At 43.5% G+C, this 17,282-nt stretch overlaps 1 protein-coding gene across 1 annotated transcript; it reads left to right on the forward strand.

The window, feature by feature from the left end:
- Positions 1 to 9,263: 9,263 nt before the first annotated feature.
- Positions 9,264 to 16,469, forward strand: LOC147979454 (uncharacterized). Its single transcript, XM_087515213.1, has 2 exons — positions 9,264 to 10,281; positions 16,075 to 16,469. The coding sequence occupies exons 1-2, from the start codon at positions 9,264 to 9,266 to the stop codon at positions 16,467 to 16,469; spliced, it is 1,413 nt and encodes a 470-aa protein (XP_087371339.1).
- Positions 16,470 to 17,282: the final 813 nt, after the last annotated feature.

Raw genomic sequence — 17,282 nt, forward strand, 5'->3', positions numbered from 1 at the left:
TCTCTCTACGGTGGTACATGGAACTTGTTTTCCAGAGCCGGACACGATCCTCATGTTCAAAATCTTTTATGAAGTACTCGGAGGAGGAACCCGCCTTGCAATGCCGAAGACAATTTGCGCGCCGGACTCATCGTCATTGAAGCCTGGTTCAGGGGCTACTAAGGAAGTCCTGGATTAGGGGGTATCCGGACAGCCGGACTATATCCTTTGGCCGCACTGTTGGACTATGAAGATACAAGATTGAAGACTTCGTCCCATGTCCGGATGGGACTCTCCTTGGCGTGGAAGGCAAGCTTGGCAGTACGGATATGTATATCTCCTTCCTTGTAACCGACTCTGTGTAACCCTAGCCCCTCAGGTGTCTATATAAACCGGAGGGTTTAGTCCGTAGGAACAACAACAATCATACCATAGGCTAGCTTCTAGGGTTTAGCCTCTCTGATCTCGTGGTAGATCAACTCTTGTACTACTCATATTATCAAGAACAATCAAGCAGCACGTAGGGTATTACCTCCATCAAGAGGGCATGAACCTGGGTAAACATCGTGTCCCTTGCCTCCTGTTACCATCCGCCTAGACGCATAGTTCGGGACCCCCTACCCGAGATCCGCTGGTTTTGACACCGACATTGGGTTTTCAACTATAGAAAAAATGAAATAAATGCTTAAAAAACATGACACCTGGCATGGTGCCATGGTATGACCTCCCCATGCCCTGGTAAAAATTTGAGAAGGTTTGGCTTATGTTGTCATGAACGCCCTTCATAAATCGAACCATCACTGAGGAAGTTCCATGCTTTCGAGAGGGAAAATCCCCAAGATTGAAGGGGAATCCTCATTTTCGTCCTAGTTTGTCATTTAATTTTTTTCCAACGATCAACATACCACCTCAAAGGCAATGTGTTCAAATTTGACATTTTCCCGGGCTCATTTACAATATTTCGGGGATTATGTGCATTTTCTAGGCATTAATGGACATAATTCAAATTCGAACAGTCAGTGCATGAAAAGGTGCACAAGAACGGTGTGGAAAACCATGCTCGTGTTATTTAGTGCATTCCCATGCCTTTTACAAGGAATGGGCAGATATTTCAAGGAAATGTGTGGCAATAGTCAACCATAAACGCGTCGTTTACTCGGTTAACAACTATACAACAAATGAAACACATGGTTGGAAAACATGATGTCTGGCTTGGTGCCATGGTATGACCTCACCATGCCCTGGTAAAAATTGGAGAATGTTTTCCTTATGTCGTGATGCGCGCCTTTCATAAATCGAACCATCACCGAGGAAGTTTCATGGTTTCAAGGGGGAAATCACCAAGATTGAAGGGGGTTCCAAATTTCCTTTGTCCTTTGTCCACGAGTTTTTTCTACGATGAACATACAACCTGCAAATCATTGTGTTCAAATTTGGCACTTTTCTGGATTCATTTGCCATATTTAGGGGATTATGTGCATTTCCTAGGCATTAATGCGCATAATTCAAGTTCAAACAATCAATGCATGAAAGGGTCCACAAGAACGGCCTAGAAAACCATGCTCATGCCATTTAGTAAATTCTCATGCCTTTTACAAGGAATGCACAGATATTTCGATGAAATGTGTGGCAATAGTCAACCACAAATGTCTCTTTGTTGGGTTTTCAACTATAAAAAATTAAATAAATGCTTAAAAACATGATGCCTAGCATGGTGCCATGGTATGACCTCACCATGCCTTGGTAAAAATTTGAGAAGGTTTGGCTTATGTTGTCATGCACGCCCTTCATAAATCGAACCAACACCGAGGAAGTTCCATGCTTTCGAAAGGGAAATCCTCAATATTGAAGGGGAATCCAAATTTTCTTCTTCTTTGCCCTGGAGTTTTTTTCCACGACGAACATACACCCTGCAAATCACCGTGTTAAAATTTGGCATTTTTCCGGGCTCATTTACCATATTTAGGGGATTATGTGCATTTTCTAGGCATTTAGCGCATATAAATCCAATCCAGCTACAGGTGCACGGGTGTGATGTGAGGGACGTGGATTGCCGTTCGATCCCGGCGCATCCAGCGGTGCACACGCGCGATCCGCGTGGTTGGGGTTCCGGCCAATCATAATGCAACACACAATAGGCTCAGTGCACACTGTTTCTGGAAGCGACGGAGATGAACCGTGTGCGATAATGAACGAGCAAAATTGTAAGGGAAGCCAAATTTCTGTTGTTGGTTTGTGGTTGACCTCTTTAATACCACCGCATTGTACGGCTGCCTGGCCCCTTCGTCCCAGAGCTCTCTCCAGGCGTCGTCCATGGCACTGCGGCACACAGTAACTGGTAAGGAAGTGATGGCATCCCGCCGTGCCGTGTTCCTCGCCGCCCGCGACCGCGCACATGGTGAGGAAGCGATGGCATCTCGCCGCGTCGAGGTCATCGCCACCGGCGGCCAGACAGTTACATGGGCGGACTTTGAGGCTACCATGGCCGAATAGGTGGTGGATCTAGAGGCGGCCAAAGCCGCACAGAAGCAGCGGAAAAGGAAGAAAGCAGTCAAGAAAAGAGAGTCCCGCCGCCGCAAGAAAAAAGAGGCTGCACGCCGTGGTGAGGAGAGCTTGGCGGAGATCAAAGCATGGTGGGTTGCCGCCTACAAGGCCTAGAAGGAGAACACCAGCGCCTGGCCAGCATGCCCTGATGGCAGCATGTGAGAAGTAGTTTAAGTTTGTAGTATTAGAGCAAATTACCAGTAGTACTTTAAGTTTGTAGTATTAACATACAATGTCGGTAAGAGCATCCTTTGAGGGCTTTGAGCGTTGATTAGCATGTGTGCCCGTGTGCGTTTTTTTGCATTAATCATTAGAAGATCACAAAACACACAGTTTCTATGCCGTACCCGTCTGCGTTTTTTGCGTTAATGACCCATAAGTCAGTTACCTGTGCGATATTTCCTAATAAACCAGGCGTACCATTGACCGAAAAAATCAAGTACATGTGTACATTTTTTTGAGACGGGATCTGCCAACTTTCTTTTTTCTCACACACGAGTATTTTACGCGCTTCGTCTGCGTTGTGTGTTTCCCCCGCCCAAGTTTCAAATTTCGCACCGAAATTTTCATTAGGCGCGCGATTTCAGAATTTATTCCTCCATCCACATCCCCTTCCCCTCAATATCCCCCCTCCCTCGCGCCTCCCCCTGCCAGCATCTCAAACCGCCACCGCCGCAACCACAGGTTCAACCACATCTACGTTCTGCTCGGACCCAGTCAGGTAACCCACTGATCTCTATCACGTCCCCGGCCTGATTGCTTAAATGGCGCCTGCGAAACATCTTCATGCCTCCAAATCCCCCCCTGCAAGGAGCTGATGGCGGTCCATGGCGCGATGGCCACTGTGCGTGTTGACCCGGAGGAACACCTTGCCTCTGCCGCTGCCGCCGACATGGTGCAGGCTCTGGCCCAGATGAAGTCCCCCAGCGACTACCCCCCAGGACTTAACAGGTAATATCTGACCAGCTAAATCTTACCAATACCACTTGCAACGGCTATGATTTGTATGGTTGATGTATTAAGCATGTTCGTGCCTTGTTTTTTCAGTGCTACACACTGTGTGATGTTCAAATATTACTGTGTCCAGCTCAATTTCACCAATACCAGCAACAAACTTACAATACATGACTCAGGATATCACTAGAGATGCTGCCCATTTGCTATTTTTAGTGGATGCTAACCCTGTTGCACTTAACATGCCTGTGCATGTACTTACGCAGGGTCATAACGGCCGATGCTTTTGTTTACCGTCGAGGTGAGCTGCATCCCATGTCTTACAGTATTTCACATAATTTGTGCAATTGCAGTTTAACTTCTACCCATTTACTGGTTGCCTCTAGGTACACATGTCAGTGGCACTGATCCACGCTTCGACCCGGAGGAACAGCTCGCCTCTGCCGTTACTGACTTTCGGCGAGCTCTGGCCAAGATTAAGTGCCCCAGCAACTACCTCTCAGGACTTACCAAGTATGTACTCACCAGTTCAATCTTACCAATACTAGTTGCAACTAATGGCTATGTTCTGTACGGTCGATGTATTAAGCATGTTCTAGTAAACATGCCTAACACGTTTTTGCAACTATCCCTACCTTTTTAGAGACATCTGGGCCATTCTCTGCTCTGGCAGCACCTGCCTTGTGATGTTTAACTATGCCAATTGCATTTTTATCAGTACATGTTTCAATGTCTATTAAGCATGTTGCAATTAACAGTTGAATCCATTTTTAAACTGTTGCATTTCAATGGCTACAAACTTACAAAACATGACTTAGGATGTTGTTAAGCCTGTTGCAATAAACAGTTGTATCCATTTTTTAATTTGTCCATTTGCTACCATGCTACTCTCCGCAATGAAGATATACTAGAGATGCTGCCCCATTTGCTATTTTTGGTGATGCTAACCCTATTGTACTTAACATGCTTGTCCATGTACTTACGCAGGGTCATAACGGCCGATGATGTTGCTTGCCGTCAAGGTTAGCTGCATCCCATGTCTTACAATATTTCACATCATTTGTGCAATTGCAGTTTAACTTCTACCATTTGCTGGTTGCCTGTAGGTACACAAGTCAGTGGCACTGATCCACACTTCGACCCGAAGGAACAGCTTGCCTCCGCCGCCGCTGACTTTGGGCGGGCTCTGGCCAAGATGAAGTGCCCCAGCAACTACCTCTCAGGACTTACCAAGTATGTACCCACCAGTTCAATCTTACCAATACCGGTTGCAATTAATGGCTATGTTTTGTACTGTCGATGTATTAAGCATGTTGTAGTAAACATGCCTAACACATTTGAGCTATTTTCCCTACCTATTTATAGACATCTGGGCCATTATCTGCTCTGGCAGCACCTGCCATGTCATGTTTAACTCTGCCAATTGCATTTTTATCAGTATCGGCTTCAATGTCCATTAAGCATGTTGCAATTAACAGTTGTATCCATTTTTAAAGAGTTGTATTTCACTGGCTACAAACTTACAAAACATGAATTAGTATGTTGTTAAGCCTGTTGCAATTAACAGTTGTATCCATTTTTTAATCCGTCCCTTTGCTACTGTGCTACTCTTTCAAAATGAAGATATCACTACAGATGTTGCCATTTTATTACCAGTTGCTATTTTTGGTGGATGTTAACCCTGTTGTAGTTAACATTGGCTTTCCATGTACTTACACAGGGCTACAATGGACGATGTTGTTGTTTGCCGTCAAGGTTAGCTGCATCCCATGTCTTATACACCATCTATTCCTAAATATAAGTAATTTTGGAGATTCCAATATAGACTACATAAGGAGCAAAATGAGTGAATCTAGATTCTAATCTAAACTATATCTATAATTCTATATACATCCGTATGTAGTTCATATTGAAATATCAAAAAAAAATACTTGTACTTAGGAACATAGGTAGTTGTATTTTACATCATTTGTGCAATCTCAGTTTAGATTCTAACATTTACTGGTTGCTTGTAGGTACATATATGAGGGGTACTGATCCACGCTTCGGTCCCTTTTGCGTATGGGGCAATGAGATATTCATGAACAAGCGTCAAGTAAGGAAACTAAGAAAGATTGTTAGGCAAAAGAAACGGGTGATTGGAATTAAGCTCTTTATTTACACTTTGTCGAAGACAACAGTGAACTTTAGGATGGTAAGTAATGTGTTGCGTTTCCCCCTGCCCACAACAAATTACTCTATTAGACCTCAGTATTTGATATTTTTCTCTTTTCAGTGGTTTCCGAAGCTATTTACTGATGATTACCTTGCAAACTACATGACCGGAGTGGAGGCAACTAAGGTTAAAGTATATAATTCATGCTACCATGATAATACTACACAAGTCTTCCTGAAGGCGATGAAGGATGGGCGGGCGATCGTCACAAGGGGTTGGACAAAAGTGGTTCGTGCCTATGGCATGTAGGAAGGCACATTATGGGCACTCCGATTCTTCAACATCGTCGGCAGTCAAAATGATTTACACTTGTCTCTTCACCTTTACCGCCCTTAAATATTGCGGTTCATCATAGTTAATTGCTGCCTAATCCTGTAATTACTAAACATATTGTACTGGCAATTTTATTTATGGATTCGTTGTTGAACCATTGTGCTAAGAATTTGAATTGCACGTTTCGTATTTCAACATTTCCAACTAGAATAATAAATTACAAGCAAAAATAAAAATAGAACAGACGGTCATGGACCTTTGCAAACGGTTCTAGCAGTAAAAGTGCTTGCGATGGATAGCCCAATGACACACAGTTTTCTACATCAAATCATGTGTGATGTAGTTAATGAAAGCAAACAGTTAACCAAGGCAGAGCGTGTGTGGTAGTTACACCTTTCACACACGAGCGTATACATAAAACCATGTGGGATGTACATCAAAACGGAAATGTTTTCCCTGGATTGACTGTGTGGGATGCACATAAGAACGGAAATGTATTCCTTCAATTGACTGTGTGTGATATACATACGAACGGAAATGATTTTCTGGGATTCACCGTGTGGGATGTACATACCTACGGAAATGATTTCTGGGATTTACCGTGTGGGATGTACATACCTACGGAAATTATTTCTAGGATTCACCGTGTGGGATGTACATACCTACGGAAATGATTGGGTTTCGATGCCTCGCCCGATCACACATGGCCCCAGCCTAGGTCCCAGGAGGGCCTATCCCCGACGATTTCTGCGTCGTGTGGGAAGGACACCCTATCGCACACACTCACTTGGCGATAGTTCCAAATGTCGTTGCGGAAAGGGGTAAAAAAACCATTTGTTTAGGACCGACGCGCACTAATGCATGGGCAAAGGAAATGCATATGAAGGCTGTCACGAGATTGGGGGATCAACTCTTCAGGGAGGAATAGAAGGTATGTAGTTCAATTTCTTCGGGTCCCTTTGTTTGTCTCCCTTCACTACACACATATGAATATTTGTTTTCCTGCAGTTTAGTTCATAGGAATTGCTTATGTGAGTTGGTACTTTCGGGTCAATCCACTCCATACATGGCTGAAATAAATTCGTTCGGTTAATATATCAAGCAAATAAAACATGTTGTTCTTATTATGTTGCCTTTGAGCATGATTTTCCTCTCTTCTCCTCCTTGATTCATGTCATATTATTTATTAGTATATTCCAATTTCAAAAGAACCACACTAATCAATGGCTATTGCCTTTGAGCATGATCTTCCCTCTGCCATTCTATTGTTAGTATTACATTTCTTGCTTTCTACTTAATCACTAGTTTTTACTTCTACAATCTTCTTTTTGTGAATGTTCTGACTGAGAATAATGACAAATTCAATGTTGCAAATGAAACTTCAGTTGTCGATGTTTCATCTCATGTCCAAGTCAAATAATTTCATGGTATACATGTATGAAAGCTAGCATCTTTACTCCATTAATAGTCGGTAGGCCCATTTTCTGAGTTCACCCGGGGCCCCCTAGAAGAACAGGACCGGCCCTGCCCGCTTGTTATTGTAGACTAAATCAGTGTCTTGCTTCTTATGTAGATGTTGTATAGATATGTGCATCAAAAGAGGGGTTCATGTGCAAGGAAGCATTGAAGATGTGAGACAATATTTTTTTGGAATGAGAAGGTTCAGAGGATACACCAACAAATTTAGTTTGAACTTCTAAATTTGATATGAGTGTTTACAAATCTTCCCTCACTAGTAGAAAAAGGACCTAATGTGAAGCTCATTAGTCCAGGTTTGTAATTGAACCGGCACTAATGTGACCATTAGTGCCAGTTCCAACAGCCAGGCGGGCGGCGCTCATTAGTACTGGTTCATGGCGAACCTTTAGTACTGGTTCGTGCCACGAACCAGTACTAAAGAGGTGGTGGTAGGCTGTTGTCAGGCTGAGGCCCCACCAGCACCTTTAGTACCAGTTCATGCCACGAAACGGGACTAGAGATGCACCTTTAGTCCTGGTTCATCTAACCAACCAGTACTAAAGGTCATCCTATATAAACCCCTTCGTCGAGCCTGAGCGCTATGTTCTTCCCTTTTCCTCTCCTCTGTTTTCTTCCTCTTCCTCTCGAGCTCACACTCCATTTTTGCCAAAATTTGTGAAGATTTGAAGGCACCCCATCCATCCAAGTGATCACAAAGGTTAGCAACTTTGTTTTTTCACCACTCATTGCTAGATTAGCTCTTGCAATGCTCTATAAGTATAGTGATTTGTGGGTTTTATTTTGGGAGGAATTATATGTGGTAGTATTTGATTTATATGCAACTTGAGGTCAAAATAACTCTTAGTTTGCATATGTAGGTGTGGTTTACTTAGTGTCTTCCCGTCTCCGTCCTAACCACCATCGATCGCCCGCACCGTCCTGTCGCCGGCACCACCTTGTGGTGAGCCTCTTGTTCCTATCTTTTTTACATAAAAAAAATCATGTTTGTGTTATTTAGATATATAGTTACTTGTATAATTATCTTACCCGTACATTGTCTCTTATACATAGTGCCATGGTTTTGATATCCATCCCCGTCGGCCCTCGTCTGCGTTATGATTCGGATGTGGTATATTCTCTTTTATAACTATTTGCTGCATTTTGTGTTTATGACAAATTATGCCCATCAAGTTGACATAGATATTTTTATCTAGAAGGTATGTGAACCGGAAATTCCAACTGACCCTATTTTCGAGAGGTTAAATTTAGTTGAAAATGAAAACGAGTATTTTAAAACAAAATGCAAAAGAATTGAGGAGGAGAAGATGGAATTTGAGTTTCATGTTGCCGATGTCGTCGATGATCACAAGATCAAGATGGAGAAAATGCGCTTGAAGATTAGAAAGATTAGAAAATATGCCATTGATAGTGAGGCTTGGTATCATTATGTTGTTGGATCAATTGTTACCTTAGTTGCGATCTTGATCGCATTTGTTGTTGAATTTAAATGATTTAGCTAGAGAGTTTGTATGTTGTTTTATGAGAATAAGTGTTGTATGAACTTGTATTAATTTGATCTATTCGGTGATGTGTAATGAAGATGAGCCGGCAATGGATGTACGATGATCGATGCTCTCCCTAGTTCGTTAATGGCATGCATACTTTTCTGCTTGCTGCTGAGGCAAACAAGCGGGCGAATGGTTTTATGTCTTGTCCATGTGCTGGCTGTAAGAATGATCGGAATTACTCTAAGTCAAAAACCATTCACTGGCACCTGTTTGAGTCTGGTTTCATGCCCCACTGTAATGTTTCGACCAAGCACGGAGAAAGAGGGGTTATGATGGAAGACAATGAAGAAGAAGAGGATGACGACAGCTATCATGTACATGGATTCCCTGAATACAATGGTACAACAATGGGGGAAGAAGCTGAGCCGGCAATGTGGGAAGAAGGTGAAGAAGAGGCATCAGATGAGCCCGCTGATGATCTAGGTCGGGCCATTGCCGATGCAAAGAGAAACTACGCAAGTGAAAAGGAGAAGAAGAAGTTGCAGCGCATGTTAGAGGATCACAAGAAATTGTTGTACCCGAATTGCGAAGCTGACAAGAAAAAGTTGGGCACCACACTAGAATTGCTGCAATGGAAGGCAGAGAATGGTGTATCTGACAAGGGATTTGGAAAGTTGTTGATAATGTTAAAGAAGATGCTTCCAAAGGACAACGAATTGTCCGAGAGTACGTACGAAGCAAAGAAGGATGTCTGCCCTCTAGGATTAGAGGTGCAGAAGATACATGCATGCCCTAATGACTGTATCCTCTACCACGGTGAGTATGAGGATTTGAACGCATGCACGGTATGCGGTGCATTGCGCTATAAGATCAGTCATGATGACCTTGGTGATGTCGAGGGCCAGCGCCCCAGGAAGAAGATTCCCGCCAAGGTGAAGTGGTATGCTCCTATAATACCATGGTTGAAACGTTTGTTCCAAATCAAAGAGCATGCCAAGTTGATGCGATGGCACAGAGAAGACCATAAGAAAGACGGGAAGTTGAGAGTACCCGCTGACGGGTCGCGGTGGAGAAAAATCGAGAGGAAGTGGGGGGACTTTGCAGGTGACGCAAGGAACATATGGTTTGATCTAAGCGCAGATGGCATTAATCCTTTTGGGGAGAAGAGCAGTAATCATAGCACCTGGCATGTGACTCTATGTATGTATAACCTTCCTCCTTGGTTGTGCATGAAGCAGAAGTTCATTATGATGCCAGTGCTCATCCAAGGCCCTAAGCAACCCGGCAACAACATTGATGTGTACCTAAGGCCATTAGTTGAAGAACTCTTACAGCTGTGGAATGGAAAAGGTGTACGTGCGTGGGATGAGCTCGATCGAGAAGAATTTGACCTACATGTGTTGCTGTTTGTGACCATCAATGATTGGTCTGCTCTCAGTAACCTTTCAGGACAGACAAACAAGGGATACCACGCATGCACGCACTATTTGGATGATACCGACAGTATATATTTGGATAATTCTAAGAAAAATGTGTACCTGGGACATTGCCGATTTCTTTCGAGCAGGCATCCCGTAAGAAAGAAAGGAAAGCATTTCAAAGGTGAGGCAGATCACCGGACAAAGCCTCGCCACCGTACTGGTGATGATGTGCATGATATGGTCAAGGATTTGAAGGTAATCTTTGGAAAGGGTCCTGGCAGACAATCTGTTCCGAATGACGCTGACGGACGCGCACCCATGTGGAAGAAGAAATCAATATTTTGGGACCTACCCTATTGGAAAGACCTAGAGGTCCGCTCTACAATCAACATGATGCACGTGACGAAGAATCTTTGTGTGACCCTTCTTGGCTTCTTGAGCGTGTATGGGAACACAAAAGATACACCGGAGGCACGAGAGGACCAGCAATGTATGCACGGAAAAGACGGCATACATTATGGTCATGCCAGCTACGCTCTTACCAAAGAAGAGAAGGAAATCTTATTTGAATGCCTGCTCAGTATGAAGGACCTGTATGGCTTCGCGTCGAATATAAAGGGAATAATAAATATGGCAGAGAAAAAGTTCCAGAACCTAAAGTCTCATGACTGCCACATGATTATGACGCAACTGCTTCCAGTTGCATTGAGGGGGCTTCTACCGAAAAACGTTTGATTAGCCATTGTGAAGCTATGTGCATTCCTCAATGCAATCTCTCAGAAGGTAATCGATCCAAAAATTATACCAAGGTTAGAGAATGATTTGGTGCAATGTCTTGTCAGTTTCAAGTTGGCGTTCCCACCATCCTTCTTCAACATCATGATGCACGTCCTAGTTCACCTATGTGAAGAGATTAACGTTCTTGGTCCTGTATTTCTACACAATATGTTCCCCTTTGAGAGGTTCATGGGAGTCTTAAAGAAATATGTTCATAACTGTGCTAGGCCAAAAGGAAGCATCTCCAAGGGCCATGAAAATGAGGAGGTCATTGAGTTTTGTATTGACTTTATTCCTGGCCTTAAGCCAATTGGTATTCCTGAATCACGACATTAGGGCAGATCGGAACATATAATATGTATGGACGGGCATTCTCTCACTCAAGCACACTACACAGTTCTACAAAATTCCACCTTGGTGGCTCCATATATGGAGGAACACAAGAATATTCTATGCTCCAAACACCTGGAGCAGTCTGACGACTAGATTACACGTGAACAAACGGGGACTTTCGCCGGTTGGTTGCAGACACGTGCCATGCATGACGCGCTGTTGAAGCTGACCTTTACTTGTTGTCATAGTTACCATCTTCGAATATAATGACTTTCAAAGGGTACAAGATAAATGGGAATACATTTTACATGATTGCCCAAGATAAGAAGAGCACCAACCAAAACAGTGGTGTCCGCTTTGATGCAGCAACCAAGAGGGGAAAGGACACATATTATGGTTACATAGAGGAGATATGGAAACTTGACTATGGATGTGGTTTGAAGGTCCCTTTGTTTCGGTGCAAATGGGTCAATATGACATGAGGCGGGGTAACGAAAGACCTGCAGTACGGAATGACAACAGTGGATCTCAACAATCTTGCATACGCAGACGAACCATTCGTCCTACCAATGATGTGGCGCAGGTTTTCTATGTGAAGGACATGTCTACCAAGCCAAGAAAAAGAAAAGATAAGAAAGTGAATACATCATACGATGAGCCAAAGCGCCACATAGTTCTTTCAGGGAAAAGAAACATCATGGGAGTGGATAACAAGACAAACATGTCAAAAGATTATGAAAAGTTTCATGAAATTGCTCCCTTCACGGTGAATATTGACCCGAGCATCCAGTTAAATGATGAAGATTGTCCATGGTTATGGCACAAAGGGACACACGCAAAGAAAAAGTTTCACACCCAAAGATCCCACTTTGGGATGTGACCGGCTTCACTATCATCACTTTCTTCTCTAGTCAGTTTTCGGACTTATATATCTGGAAAGTCCCACTTTGGACAAACCATAGGGAATCTTTGCAATAGTTAGGGTGCTTATGTGTTTTGGCATTTGAAACGTGTACTTTTGTTCTTCGGACAAACGTGTACCTTTCTGACTTCATTTGCTATTTTTCAGCTCATTTATGATATTTTTTTGAGCTAAACGACCCTGAAATTGAAAAGCACTACAAATGAACTCTGAAAAGGTTGAAAGTTGGCATGGTATCACCATTTCACCCACACAGCATATGCAAAAAAGTTGAGAGGGTTATGGCAAAAACTGGATGCACTTCATGTACAAAATGGACAATCTCTTTCGAAGTACCAGGGTTTCGTACGAAAACTCATCTGTTACAAAGGAATTTCATTTTTTTAACTTATTACAACTCTAGACTTTTTGCGCGTTCAGTATGCACCATTCAAAGCCACGTCATCAACTTTCAACCCTTTCTGACTTCATTTGCTATTTTTCATGCATTTACTGATTTTTTTAGCTAAATGACCCTGAAATTGAAAAACACTACAAATGAACTCTGAAAAGGTTGAAAGTTGGCATGGTATCATCATTTCACTCACATAGCATGTGCAAAAAAGTTGAGAGGGTTACGGCAAAAACTTGATGCACTTCATGTACAAAATGGACAATCTCTTCCGAGGTATCAGGGTTTCGGACTAAAACTCATCTATTACAAAGGCATTTCATTTTTTTAACTTATTACCACTCCAGACTTTTTGTGCATTCAGTATGCACCATTCAAAGCCACGTCATCAACTTTCAACCCTTTCTAAGTTCATTTGCTATTTTTCATGTATTTACTGGTATTTTTGAGCTAAATGACCCTGAAATTGAAAAGCACTACAAATGAACTCTAAAAAGGTTGAAAGTTGGCATGGTATCATCATTTCACCGACATAGCATGTGCAAAAAAATTGAGAGGCTTATGGTAAAAACTTGATGCACTTCGTGTACAAAATGGAGAATCTCTTTCAAAGTATCAGGGTTTCACACGAAAACTCATCTGTTACATAGGCATTTCATTTTTTAAATAACCTAAGTATTACCAAATTGAATATAATGATAAAACACACTAATATTAAACATAAGAAAAAAGAATCATTGGAAAATCTATTTTTAAAGTAAAGTTATTCATAAACTAGTGGTTCACGCAAATTTCAAATAATTCAAATTTGAACTATTCAAATTTGAAGACTACTAGCACTAACAGAAAGTTTGTAATTTTTTGTACCTAAAGCAAAAATATTCACAAAGAAACTCTAAATACAGCAAAAAATAACTCAAAAATAAATAAAATAAATAAAGCGGAAAAGAAAAAAACTAAATAGAAAAAGCCCGCCTACTGGGCCACAGCGGCCTGCATACGACTAGAAACCCAACCTGTAGTTGGGCCAGGATGCAGGCCCGCAAGCCCAGTAGGCCCAACAGGGCATCGCAACAGAGATAGGCCCAGAAGGCCTGCATTAGAGAGGAGCTCGAGACAGCAGCCGCGGCAGGGCTTATAAGCTGGTGCGGGCGCCCCTCGGCAAGTGAGGTGGGACTAAACTTGGCCGCACCGCACCTGCGCCAGCGCACCCCTTTAGTACCAGGTGGTGGCTCCAAACGGTACTAAAGAAGGGGTCTTCAGTACCGGTTGGAGCCACCACTCGGTACTAAAGGGGTGCGCTTCCCGCCGCTTGGCCTGGCCAAAACAGACCTTTAGTACCGATTGATGGCTCCAACCGGTACTAAAGGTCCAACCTATATGAACAACACTTCAAAATTTGCAGTTCCATCTCCCTCTTCCTCTCTGCTTTCGACATCGCCGCCGCCCCCCGTCGCACGCCGTCCCCGTCCCCGTCGCCGACGCCGCCCCGGCCCATCCCCGTCGCCGCCCCGGCCCGTCCCCGCCACCGCCGCGCCCGTCGCCGCCCCAGTCGCCCCGCTATGAGCCCCCTACGCCATGGACGCGCCCTCGATCATCCGATCAAGCCCGCCGCACACACACACAGTACACAAACATATTTTTCTTAATTATTTTCTGTCTTATGTTATATAGTTTTTTATACTTTTAGTTATATAAATGTTAAATCAATGTCAAAGTTTTAGCTACATGAATTAGATTAATGTCAAAGTTTTAGCTAGATGAATTAGATTAATGTCAAATTGTTAGATGATGGAATTAGATATATTAATGTCAAATGTTAGATGAATTAGATAGAAATGTTAGATTAATGCCAAATGTTACATGAATTAGATGAATTAGCTAGGTAGAAATGTTAGATGAATTAGTTTTTATACTTTTAGTTATAGATGAATTAGTTTTTTTATAGTTTTAGTTACATTTGCATACAGAATTTGTTGTCGACGTCAATGATGCCTGGCCTGCATCCTTGCCATCGACCCGTTCACGACGGCATCCTGCTTTAGAGGAGCCATGTCCGGGACTGGGCTCCGTCGGGCTGGTACTAGGAGGTGCTGCCTTCAGGGGAGCGCCGCTTGGTGAGGAACCCGGTCCCGGGTCCCGTTGTCGACCCGGAGCTCCTTTGGTGGCGTTCGCGTGGGCCACTTTCGGTGCGGAGGGAGCCGGCCCCGTCGGACGTGGTACGTCGTCGTGTCAGGGAGGAGGACGAGCACGTCCGTCGCTACATGACTGCGTTGGACGTCAGGTTCTCCAATACCTGGCAGGTTCTTCGGGGATCTCACCCAAGCTATGATCCGGTGATGGTTCCTTCTCTTTGGTCTCCACCGCCCGCGCCTCAGGAACCGCGAGTGAACTAGATTATTCGATAGTATTCAATCTATATTAGCTAGCTAGTGATGTATTCGATAATATTCGAGACGATGTATTCGAGATTATATGTATTATTCGATAATATTCGAGACGATGTATTCGAGATTATATATATTATTCGATAATATTCGAGACGATGTATTCGAGATTATATTCGATGATGCATATTATGTACTATGATTCAGTTTTTCCTTATTGATTGCATGCATGCATTGTAATTTGAATACTAAATTGCTTTATATTTCTTCTGGATTAGTTAAATAAAAGCTATGGACAATACCGGCAGAGAAGGAGAGGAGGCCCTGTTCAACATCATATGCTCATCCCCTCGCCTAGATGAGTTTGAAGAAGATGACGGCTTGCAATATTTGAACCCTACTGGTGAGGGTATGATATTTGATGAAGACGAATGAATAGATGCAGTCCAGAACAATGATTATGATGACGAAGAAAATGTTGATCTTGAAATAACAAAGACCGGCGAGGTATATAATATATATATATAAGCAGGCATCTGGTGATCGTCACGTGTTTTAAATGATTTGTATATATATTAACGAATCAATCTTTCTTCTTTCAGCCCTCCGAATCGAGCAAATCTTCTACAGGCAGCAGGACAGTGCGAGGCCCGGCCAAAAAGTTGAAGGATGGCGTAAAGTACAACATGGATTCCATCAAACCTAATGGCGAACAAAGCGAGCCTAAGAAGAATGCGGGCAATTTCATTCGTCAGTGTGCAGTTCTTGTGAAGGACCACATCCCGATCTCCTTTCAAGAATGAAAAAGGTCAGCAAAGGAACATCCAGATCTTACTTTTGTCGATCAAAGAGCAAAAGATCTACTTTGGGAATCTCTCATGTCACATTTCACCCTACAAGATCATTTCACAGATGCAGATGTGCAAAAAGTCAAGGACGCTACTCTTAGGGAGATGGAGGTAGCATTCAACAACCACAAGAAAAGTATATGGGCCAAGTACGTCGAAGGAGGAAAGAAGACTCCAGAATTCAAGGGAACACAGGAGAAGCAAAGAGATCACTGGCCCGCTTTCGTGAAATTCAAGGAATCGGAATTAGCTCAGGAACGGTCAAGAATAAACAAGATCAATGCCGCGAAAAAGGAGCATTACCATAAGCTGGGGCTAGGTGGCTACGTGGTGTCCCGGCCTAAGTGGGATAAGGCTGAGCAACAGATGGTGGATGCAGGGGTCATTCCAGTTACATTGAGCTGGCCCCCCGGGTCCAAGACTTGGTTCTATACGCATGGGGGGATATTGGACCCATAGACAGGCCAGGTTTTGGAGAAAGGCAAGTCTTAAAGGAGCCCACCTCAAAATACGTGTTGCAATAGAAGAGGCTCGAACGGGGGTGTTCACGCCCAACAGAGAGAACGACGAGCTTACGGGCGCCCTGGGAAATCATGAACACCTGGGAAGAACACGAGGCAAAGGCGTTGTTCCGTGGTATGAGGGGTTTGCGGACTAGAACACCGACTACAGAAGCCGTGCGAGAAAGATGATGGAGGAGGAGAAGAAGAAGAAGCTGGAGGAGGAGCAGAGGAAGCAGGAAGCAGAATGCCTTAAAGGCCTAGAATCAGTGCACGCAGAGTTGGCACTCCAATTCCAGTGGTAGCAGCAGCAGATCGACTCACTTATCCAGGAAAGGGGGTCTCGGCAGTGGCAGCAGCTAGCGGATCCAGCATTGGATAGCACTGTCACATCCATGTTGAGAAGCAGCTTGGGTTCCGCCCCGGGCGATGAGGCACTGCTGGATAGATACCATGTGGATGACATCATGGATAAACTAATTGTGAGCTACACTTCAAAATGAAGAACATATCCATGAAGGTGGCGGGCGCCGTTGCTTATACAAATCCCCCTGAAGCAACCTTCCATTGCAACCCGATTCCAGCTGGCTATGCTCGTGTCGTGGTTGATGAAGTGCTGACACAATATTCGGGGCTAGAGCTTGACATTCCTGGAGGTGACGACAAGCACACACTGTTGGGGAACGTAGCAGAAATTCAAAATTTTCCTACGTATCACCAAGATCTATCTATGGAGAAACCAGCAACGAGGGAAGGAGAGTGCATCTACATA

This window comes from Triticum urartu, chromosome 3A (assembly GCF_056163025.1).
Source record: "Triticum urartu cultivar PI428250 chromosome 3A, HENAU_Tu73, whole genome shotgun sequence".
Taxonomy (NCBI): Eukaryota; Viridiplantae; Streptophyta; class Magnoliopsida; order Poales; family Poaceae; genus Triticum; species Triticum urartu.

Bases quoted from the DNA above. Each gene is read 5' to 3' on its own strand.
- LOC147979454 (XM_087515213.1), top strand. From the start codon at position 9,264: ATGGAAGACAATGAAGAAGAAGAGGATGACGACAGCTATCATGTACAT. The intron at 10,282-16,074 runs GTGTACGTGCGT...ATCATTTCACAG, and splicing joins ACAGCTGTGGAATGGAAAAG to ATGCAGATGTGCAAAAAGTC.